We start from the raw sequence: 10,537 nt of genomic DNA, 5'->3' as shown, positions 1-10,537 counted from the left end.
GGCCATATTAATTAATAGTAAGTACCCTTTGACGTCTGTATTGGTATATCCAAATGAGGCGCTCTGGGTCACCTGTGCATACGTTCCTATAGATAATTGGAACAAAGCACAAAGCTCTGCTCTGGGTTCTGCCTGTGCCCTGCACTCGGCCTCATGCCCAGGCCTCGCAGGCTGGCTCCAGCGCTTTGTCCTGGTGTCCTGGAGGCCACAGCCAAGGCTGGTGGGTCCTACAGAACCCGAGCGGGCCTCACGGTCTGTCGGTCGGTCAGTCGGGGCACCGCCCGGAGCGGCTGCTTCCCCGCCCCCACCGGCTAGCAGTTGGAAAGCTTGTCTCTGAACGTGATGCGATTGATCAGAATGGTTCTGAGACGCGTGCTATAAGGACAGCACTTGACCGGAACATTATTTATGAGCTGGAGGCGGACTTCGGATTAGTGGGTCAATACGTTTTATTTGTAAACCAGGGGGCCCGGGCCTTTGATTGACCAGCGAGGGGCTGGGAAGGCGGCTCGCATCCTGGGAGCGATGTCAGAAGATTAAGCCAGCACCCCACAAGCCGGGGGGACTGTGAGGCCTCCAAGTGGTCGCAGCCCCCAGAAGCCAGGAGCAATAGAACAGAGGGCAGGGCGCTGCTCACTGAGGAGGATGTCGGATGCCCTTCCTGTGAAGTGGGCTACCCCGCCCAGCAGAGGAGGCGGCTGCACAGCAGGGCTGCTCTGAGTCCTTTCAACAGAAACGGGGGTTTGTATCCCTGCGAAGCTGTCTGCTTCCTCAGCTCCCTGAGCAGGACCAGCCGGGAAGAAGGCCACCTGGGCGGGAAGCCCCGGGGCCTAGCGAGGGGCAATCAGTGGTGGGGTGGGCCTCGCCCCTGGCTGGCCTTCCTCTCCAGCACATCACTGGTCATAGGGTGTGGACCCCTGACCTTTCCTCCCCAGAGGTGACATCGAGGCCTCAGTTGTATGTCAGCTCCAGGCCCAGAAGAGCCACAAAACCAGACCTGGGACCCCCTGGCTGCCTCAGGCCCAGCTGCACTGGACAGTGACCCTGCCCTGGCGCCGGCCAGTCAGTCAGTGCAGACCTGACCTGGGAGGACTCACCTGGAAAGCTGCTGAGATCTCCCCTGGGAGCCCCAAAGTCTCCCCCTAAAGCCCTTAGGACGGAGGACACAGTGTGCTCCCGCCCCACCGCCCAGGGCACGTTACCTTTACCTCCCTCCCCCAGCTCCCAGGGCCCTTCCTTCACCTCCATAGCTCCTTTCTAGCCCGTTTCTTCTAGGAGTTACTCCTCCCTCTGAGACTTACCCAGGGCACGTTCTCTCACAGTTTGGGTCTTGGCTCTGAATTCTTTCCTCGCCAGAAGCCAAGCACCGAGGTTGCTGAGCCCAGGTGTGGTCTGACCCCGCCCGTCAGACACCTGGTGCGGGTCCAGCTGCCTATGTCCAGGGAGAATCACCCGAGGTCCCTGCTCTCGGCCGCCTAGGGCCCCGCCCCCAGACCCCCGGCTGCGGAGTTACCCACAGTCATCAAACATGATCTCACCCTTGACTTTACCACACGGAGGCCATGTGACCCGCAGGCTGGTCTGTTTTCTCGCTTCCCTTTTCAGCCCCTCCCCCCACTGTGTGCAGAGGCTTGTGGGGACCCCACCCCCCTCTCCTGAGATGCTACGTTTCCCAGGAACCTCCCTCACTTGCCTCTTCAAAACCTCCCTTTCTGCTCGCTCCTAAACTCAAATTTCCTTTAGTTTCAAGAAATTGGGTGAATTTAATGAACAAACAAAAGCTCAAGGTGCGGGGGGGGTCGATATTGAGCAAAAAAGAAAAAAAAGGGAGAGAGCGCTGGACATGGATAGCGGTGTGGAGATTGGGTGGGGGTGGAGGTGGAAGAGGGTATGCAAGGATCCATGGTGATGGAAAAATGAAATGAATAATAATAATAACACATTTAAAAAGAACAAGAAATGGGTGAAGTCTTCTTTCTTCAAAATCTCTCGTGTCTTCCCCAGTGGCCGCTGATATCTTCATCTAAGCCAGTGTACTGGGGAAGGAAGAGGAATTCCTCTTCCAGAAGGAGCCTGCTCCCCACGCGGTGCCGTTGTGACCGCTTGGGGTCGGTGCTGAGGGTGGCGTGGCTCTGGAGCAGTCAAGTTTCCTCGCATAGAAAAGGCAGAGGGGAAGGACAGCCAGCGTCTGCACCCAGCACTCGCAAGTCCCAGCCAACGCCCCGCCTTCAGATTTAATGTGAACACAATTCCCCGCATCCGGTTAAAATGCAGATTCTGAGGCCCGGTCCTGGGCGGGGCCTGGGACGCTGCATTCCCGCGAGCCCCCGCTGATGGTCCCACAGGCCCGGGCAGCTTTCCCGTAGCAGCATCGCAGCGAAACACTCCTCGTGCGCCTGGGGACAAACCTTCTGTGTGCTTTAATTTTTAGAGCCTGAATTTTCAACTCTTGGTGTGAAGTGATTGGTTTTTCAATACCTGGCACTGAGGTTACATCACGTGGGGAGAAAACCATTTCAGCTTCATTTTGTTGCAATGATTCAATCTCAGGACAGCCGGCCCACAGTGGTGGGTGGTAAAGGCAATGGACAGGGAGCCAGTGGGCCTCAGGCGTGAGACCAGATGTTTGAAGGAGCAATGTTTACCTTAGACGGACACACACACACACACACACACACAGCAGAAACCTCAATCGCATCCGGCCACAGGACCTCAAATTCCAGCCTGTGGGGGGACCCAGGGCTGGGGCGGGGGTTGTGACATGCGGATGGCTGCATTTCTGAAAAGCCCTGAGGGTGCTCGCTGGGGGCACACTTTGAGAACCACATCTTGGCCCATTCATTCCGGCATGTTGTCTTACGGGCACTTTGCATAATTACTCTGTAATCTCCTCCCTGTAAACTCGACATGCGATGCGATCATGTGAATATTGAGTTATGCCTTTTTGTTCGTTTCTTAAATATGTTCCTATTTTCATAGCATTTCTCAAAAAGCTCTAAACATTTTTATTAGTGAGTTTCAGACATGAGCTTCTCCCAGAGCACACAGCCTCGCGTGCTTCCTGTAGCACCCCTCAGCCCCTTTACCGGAGCAGGGGCGTGGGAGAGCGGGACCAACCTACTCAGCGCTGCCCTTGGCCGTGTCCCAGCGTCAGCCCCTGTGTTATTCTTGCTTTCTAGAACATTCTATATGTCCATAACCAAGGCGTGTGTGCGTCTCATTGCCAAGGCAGTGCGGTGTCTGGCAGCTCAGCCTGTGAGTCACGGCTCGGAGTCCCGGGTGTGGCTCAGCCGCTCGTCATGTGACCGGGAAAAAGTCCGGACTCCTTTGGGTGTCTGTCTCCTGAAGCAGCACGAGGCGTTTCAGAAACCGCCAGGCCCCGCTGACCACCGCTCCTCACTCCGAGGAGGTGTCTCTGCCTCCTCCATTCTTTGGGTGTTTTAAACATGTTTACACAGGTGTACATACAGGTATATTTATGTATTTAAATTAAAGGTATTGAAGGAAGGTCAGAGATACTTGTTGATCTTGTGCTGGAGCAGGAAACATCCTGTAAGTCTGCCCGCCTGAGCTCGACGCCTGTAGTAGCCGAGTCCCAGCTGCACTGTCCACTCCCCACTCTGCATGGGAGTGTTGTCACCTGTTAAACAGACACAGGCACCTGTGGGCCAGCGAGTTCACCCGGCCATCCTCAGGGAACTCGGTCCTGGGCCCCGGGAGGGCGCTGCAGAAGCGGGGAAGGCCGGGGAGCCCTGGTGCACGCTCCGTCCCCCCAGACCTTGCTGCCTTCTCCCCGCCTACTCCCAAAGGAAAATGTAACTGCAGAAACCAAAGCTCTCACACAGAGCGGATGGGCTCTGTCATGTGAGTGCTTCGCAGGCACCTGCCGGCTCCGAGGGAAGCTGAGGGTGGTCGAGCGCACGCGTGCCCAGCAGGCGGCCTCTCCTGCCCTCTGTCTGGTGGTGACCTGTGGCTCCTGCGTCAGAGGTTTGCTGGGCTCAGTGTTAATGATCGACCGGTGTGTCTTTCCCGAGCTGGGAGCGCTTCGGAGGAGAGGCGCCTTCCAGGAATTTGGCTGCAGAGGCTCTTTGTGCTGCAGGTGCTGCGGGGAGGTGGTCTGTGCCGTCATCCTCTGAGCGTCCCCAGCAGGGGTGACGTTTGGGGCAGATGCAATTGTCTGTGCTTCCCACAGCTTCTTGTTCCTTTTTGTAGAGACAAGGCAGCAAATCTGGGAGGTAAAGCTCTTTAAAGCAGCACGGTTCACCCTTCAGAGTTCCCGCACGTCCACCTGTGGTCTCATCAAGCGGGTGTAGGTTCCCTCCGTTCCGATCCCCAGGGCTTTCGGGTCCGTGGCTTCAGACCCAACAGACAGCAGTGCCTTCTGGGGGAGAGGCCTTGACCCGGGCGTCGTGCTGCGGGAGGGAAGGGCTGGCTGAGCCTCGGGGTGGGTGCGTGTGGGACCGGCTGGGTGATGTTTAATGTCGGTGATGAGTTGCAACCCCGATGTTACTGATGTTTTAAAGGAGTGCACCCTCTTCTTTGTCTTGGTCGGTCTCCCAGGGCGTCACCCTGTCTCAGGACGTGTTGTTGGCCCGGGGTTGGCTTCTGTGGTCTCAGCTCTGCCGGGACGACCACACATTGAAAAGCCTGTTTTCACTGAGAATCGAGGGAAGAAAACCCCAGTGGAAACCCTCGCGGCTGCACTTGGGATGGTCAGTGTGGAGGGTGGAGGGTGGCGGGAGGCCTGGGCCGGTCTCAGGACAAAGCACGGCTGCGTCCTGGCGGAGGAGAGGGTGCGCGGAGGGGTCTGTGGAGGCGATGGCACGGGGGTCAGCGAGTGGGCCCGGCGGGGCTGAGGGTGGGTCACTGCTAGAACTTTGGGGACACAGTAGGGCCTCCTGGAGCAGCACAGCTGGGTGATGTGGGCCACGCGGGGCGGGGAGCTCGGCCTGTTCCGCGCCTCGGGGCCGGTGTTTCTCTGTGGGTTCCTCCTGGGCAGCCTCCTGGCTGGCTGTCAAGCCGGTGGCGCTGGTCCCGCCCCACCGTTTGCTCCCGGGAGAGCGATTTCGCGCTTCTGTTCTCCTCTCTGAACTCACTTTGAAGGCTCTGCTCCAGGCGCTCCCCTGCTCCCTCGCAGGCTCGGAGCCGGTTGAGGTCTCGTCGGGGATTAAGGCTTAGCCTGACGGACTAGATTCTACGCAGGTGGCACAGCCGGGGGTGTGGGTTTCAGTTTTCCGTCTCCCGTGCCAGCGAAAACACAGAGCGTAGCGTAGGTATGCCGGGCTGTGCTCAGCTTAGTCCCAGGCCTCTCTTTACTCAGGGACTCTCCCTGGTGCCTTGACCTTGCTGGCATTTCTAATTATCTTGGTTGATCATTGTCTTGTGTTTTCTTTTCTTTTTTCATCTAGAAGGGTGGCGTCTGGACATGGCTCAGCCGCCCCAGCAGCCGGCGATAACTGGAAGCACGTGTTTCCTAAGCTCCCAGGTTCCTTCCACACTCACGGATCCTGGCCTTGAGGACATTTGGGACTTTTCTGTCACTTAGGTCAAAACTGAGCATTAATGTTTTCCTGGTCTCAGTGCCAGGCACCTTTACCCCTCCCTCTATGTCTCTCATGTTTCTCCTAGCAGTAGGCAAAGACGGCAGTGAGAATGTATAGGACAGACTGGCATGTGGTCCAGGGACAACTTGAAACAGTGAGTGAAGGTAAAGTCCCACTAGATGTGCCAGCCGAGCCTGAGCCTCCCTGGGCCCCGGCGCCTGCTTGTGTGTGTCGGTGGCCGGTCAGTGCGCCGTCGGTGGCCTTCTCGGGGGTCAGCAGGAGGCGGTGGGAGCCGTGGTTCCATCCACCTGACCCCAAACAATCCCTTTCCAGCTGGACCCTCAGTTCTTGTTACCTTCAGGGCCCTGCGCGTCCGGTGGCCGCCAGCCACACGTGGCTCCTCAGATTTCCCGTCGTTCCCGTGGAGTGAAGTGCACCAGCCAGCCCTGACTTGCCAGTGCCACCTTTCAGGACGCGGCAGATCTAGAACATTCCGTCACGGCAGAAGGCTCTGCGGGACAGGCCGCACCTGCACTGGGACCCAGGCATGAACGTCTCCCCAGGGCCCGGCACCGGTTCGGCCAGAGTCCACGGAGGGCCTGCCCCCACCGGAGGCCCTTCTGAGGCCATTTGGTTCCCTTTGCTCTGCTCTGGGGGTCACTGTGCCCTTGGCCATAGTCCCAGCCCCAGCTATGGCCAGAGGTCACGAGGCCTGCAGCCAGTGGAAGCCATGGGTCTGGGCTGGTGGTGGCACCACTGTGGCCAGGAATGTCCCGCCTCCTGGCCGGCCGGGGTCCCCAGGGAGCAGGGCGGGGAGGAAGGGGCGGGGAGCAGGCGGGAACCGCCCTGTCTGGAATTTTTGGAGGAGCCCGATGGCCACCAAGCAGCATTGTGAATGCCTGAGCCCATCCTCCCCCGAAGCGTCTGCAAGGCTTGCTCCGCCCTCCTCATCACCCCAACATGGGATGCCTGGTGCCCTGAACATTGTTTGGGGGGAACTCCAGCATCTCCTGCTTGTTTAGCTGCATCACGTCATTTCTGTCTTATTCTTTTGCTTAGCAGGTGACAGTTTTGCTCAGTGATTTTATTCGTGGCTGCCTGTGCTTAGTGACTATGATATGCTAATCATGCAAATGAGGATATTACTAATGAGGGAAAATTAATTCTGCGACTGCTTCTGGGTTTGCTGTGACAGCTTTGTTAATGCCCGCGTCGCGGACACAGCCAGTGAGTCCTCCTGGGCCGCCTCCAGGTGACAAGGGACATTCCGGGTAAAGGTTGGGGGCCCAGCACGCAGCCACTTTCCCTAGAGCGGGTGTTGCAAGTGCGCATTGCAACATCCTCTTTCCTGTGACCGTGTCAACAGTTGGTGGTGGGAGGGGACGCGCCCCCTCAGTCCCCTCCTGAGCCTCACCGCGCGCGCACGCACCTTCTAGGATTTGAGTCCCAGCCCTCCGGTTTCCCAAGGGCTGTTTGCAGAGCAAACACGGTCCCTCGTTTGTCCCCTGCGAGGGCCCCTTCACCTCCCAGTCCTGCTCTCCAGGCAGCAGCTGGGTGCAAGCAGCCTTCCCCGCTGTGGGGTCCTCCTGACACCTGCTCTGGCAGATACTTTTCCACGTGCCCATGGCCCCACCCCGCCCTGTGCTGGCCCACCGTCCCAGCAACCCTGCTGAGAGCCACCGCGTGCCCCTGTGCGCTTCTGCTGTGTGAGCTCCCCGCGCCTCCCGGAGCCACGTGTGGAGGTGGGGCCATTCTGCAGGGCGGACCGCGTCCCTGCCATGGACTTGGCTGACCCTGACAGGGTCTCTTTCTCCCTCCCTGACATCCGAGATTCCTGGGGGCAGCAGGGAGGGCGCGGGCACTGGGGAGCTGTGTGGGGCCCCCGAGTGCTGGTTGGCTGTGGGTCTGAGCATAGACAGTGTCCCTGCTTCTCGGCTCGGGGTCCCAGGAGAGCAAGCCCCTGGCTCCGCCCTGTGCCCAGGCCACCAGGCCCTGCAGGGAGGGACAGGCAGGCTGTAGGGACCTGGCCCAGAGGCCTGCGACCTGGATCCTTGTCTCTCTTCTTTCGACATTTTTCAAGGTGTCCAAAGCCTTGGTCCCCACCCTGGCACGTCCCACCTGTTTAGGCCCTCACGGTTGCGCCTTCCCTGGGAGGCCCCACCCACTCCCCCGTGGCGTCCCTGCCGAAGCTCCGCCCTCGCCTTGCCCCAGCTCACTGCCTGGACCCATGCGGTCAGTCATGCAGATGGACAGATGCCAGTCTCCTCTGGCTCCGTGGGGTGATCGATATGTAACTACATCACGTGTAACGGGAGCGGCTGTGGTTGTCAGAGGTGGAAGGCCCGGCCTCTTGGGAGGTGTCGGGAGCCGAGGCTGTGGGCGGGGAGCTCCCCGGGCCCGGCATGCGCCCTGGTGGATGAGGCCAGTGCTGCCCAGGTGCGGTGGTCAGAGGCGGCCGGGGACGCTCCTTCCTTCCCGTTCCTCCAAGTGGCCAGGACCCACAGCCCCTGCCGTCGCCTCCCCTGGAAGCCTCGTCCTCGGCCTCTGGCGGGCCACCTCCCTCGGCCTCTTCTCCGCCCGCTCTGCGCGCCCTGGCTGCATTTTTATTTACCATCGCACTGACCCCCCACAACTGCGCCGCACGGTTTCACAGCCGCATGAATTGTCTGACTTCCTCCTCAGACGAAAACTCTTCCTGAGCAAGGACGCCGACTTCGTCGCCCACATCTCCCAGGTCCCTAGGGTTCCCCGGCGCAGGAGACAGGAGACCTCAGACCTCGGGAAAGAGCGAGGACAGCTCCCCTCACAGGGCAACGTCACCCCGCCAGGCAGGACCCTGCCTTCTGGATCCTCTGCCCCCTCGTGCCAACGTGCCTCCCGAATGCGGGAAGCCATCCTGACATCGTCTGCTTGTGAGGTTCCACAAGAGCCCCGCCCAGGGTCTGTAAGTGGGGTCCCGGCTGCCCAAGCCACACCTCTGCTCTCTAAGCTGAGGTGTGTAACACTCACGGTCAATGGGCTTCTCAGTGTTGAGAGCACACGAGGTGTCTGAAGCTGTAACAGGTCTCTAAGCCCCTCGAGGAAGATCCATAGTGCAGAGACCCTGCCCCGCCCGGAGGAAGCAAGACTGCAGGGCAGGAGATGAATTCAGGGTTTTAAAAAAAATTGTGGTGCCCTGGCTGGTCTGGCTCAGTGGATAGAGCGTCGACCTATGAACCAGGAGGTCACGGTTTGATTCCTGATCAGGGCACATGCCCGGGTTGTGAGTTTGATCCCCAGTGGGGGGCGTGCAGGAGGCAGCGGATCAATAATTCCCTCTTATCACTGATGTTTCTATCTTTCCCTCTCCCTTCCTCTCTGAAATCAATAAAAATATATATTAAAAAATTAAACTTGTGGTAAAATACACATAATATAAAATGTACCAACTTAACCACTTTTAAGGGCACAGTGTAGTGGCATTAAGTACATTCACAGTTATGTGACCATCACCTCCACCATCTCCAGAACTTTAACTTCCCAAACGGTAGCTCTGTCCCCATTAAACACTCACTCCCCTCCCCCCGCCCTGCCCCAGCCTCCGACTCCTACCATCCACTTTCTGTCTATCCACCCTGCTTGCTTCCATTCCCAAGGTTACTTCATGGTCCAAGATTGCTGCTGGAGCACCAGCCATTAGGGTTACATTCCAGCCAGAAGGAAGAAAGGGCAAGAGAAGTTATGCCTTCAAGAACGTCCTGGAAGGTTCCCAGGCCAATTCTACTTTCATCTCATCGACCTGAACTTGGACAGAGCCACAGGTCACTGCACGAGGGGCTGGGGGAGGAGTCTGCATTCCATGTGGCCACAGAGAGATCTGGACACCAGGTCTCCCCTCATGGAGGAGGACGGGCAGAGTGGCTATTAGAGGCTGTTGCCAAAGAGAGACGGGAGGAACGGAATGTTAGAATGAGAAGGTGACTAAAATTTGCTGTTGCTTCAAATTCTTTCAGGAAACAGGATGACAAAAGGACACGATGGCTGTTCACCTGTCTGAGCCAACTCGTGTACTGCAAACCCCCATGCGTGGGGAAGCAGGAACAGTCTGATGCCTGGTCATTGTGATTTCATCCACAGCTGACCATACCCCTCTTGTGATGTTTACGACGGCTGGCACTGGCGTGAGTCAGAGCCCTGAGGGCCGCCCACGCCATGGCTCAGTGATGTCTGATGCCCTCGAGGGTGTCTCCCGGGCGGTCTGCACAGCGGGCACAGCCGGCTCTGGGAGCTGTGGTCCAAGCTTAGAGTCATCATGTGCCATTTGCTCTAGAGTCCGATGTGGAGAGAGCCCAGCTGTGCCTGAAGCGCCGGCCTCTCGCTGACAACGCAGGTTTCTGGGCTCCATCTCAGACTCGTCGTCAGAGCCTCTGGGTGCGGCGTCCAGAATGTTGCCTTTTAAACAAACTGGCTCTGAAGTTTGAGAACCAGTGTCCACTGGGACAGACACGACCTTAGGTCCTAACATACATGTCCATCAGGACAGGGGCCGGAACTCTCGTCTCCTGCCTCTGGTTCTGGAGTTTCCTCCTCAGCAGCGTTGCTGGGAAGCTTCATAACGCCTGAGCCCATGGGTTGTGACCGGTCCCTCAGTTGCAGCTCAAGATGCCCCTTGCACAGCGACCTCGTGGGGTCACCGTGAAGGTCAGGTGAGGCATCAACTTCGAAAGTACTTCGCCACCGTAGAGGCAGCCCAGGGGAGGGCTTGTGTCCATGGTGATCATTTCGGCGTTTTTTGAGGGTGGCTGTGTTTTTGCATATTTGATTTTTTCTTGAATGATTTAATTTAGACCAGGAAATGGCCTACGCCCGCGGATGGGTGTGCAGTGGTGTGGCATTTTGGTTTCATGTCCATTTCTCAGATGAGTAAGAGGTGGAGCCTGGAGCAGGTAGAGGCCCACTCCTCCAGGCTAAATGCTGGCTGCGAGGTCCCCGAGGCGGAGGAACCAGTCTGCCCA

The 10,537-nt window shown here is 58.2% G+C and overlaps 1 protein-coding gene across 1 annotated transcript in view; it reads right to left on the bottom strand.

Annotated features, from left to right (window-relative positions):
- INSIG1 (insulin induced gene 1) overlaps positions 1-10,303 on the bottom strand; it is a 48,225-nt gene extending 37,922 nt beyond the window's left edge. Inside the window, exon 1 of the mRNA XM_014532254.1 lies at positions 10,217-10,303. Coding sequence (XP_014387740.1) covers positions 10,217-10,303 — 87 coding nt within the window. The remainder of the gene's footprint in view (positions 1-10,216) is intronic.
- Positions 10,304-10,537: the final 234 nt, after the last annotated feature.

Source organism: Myotis brandtii, unplaced genomic scaffold (assembly GCF_000412655.1).
Source record: "Myotis brandtii unplaced genomic scaffold, ASM41265v1 scaffold868, whole genome shotgun sequence".
Taxonomy (NCBI): domain Eukaryota; kingdom Metazoa; phylum Chordata; class Mammalia; order Chiroptera; family Vespertilionidae; genus Myotis; species Myotis brandtii.
The sequence above is the reverse complement of the archived record's forward strand: the minus strand, read 5'-3'. Positions and strand labels throughout refer to the sequence as shown.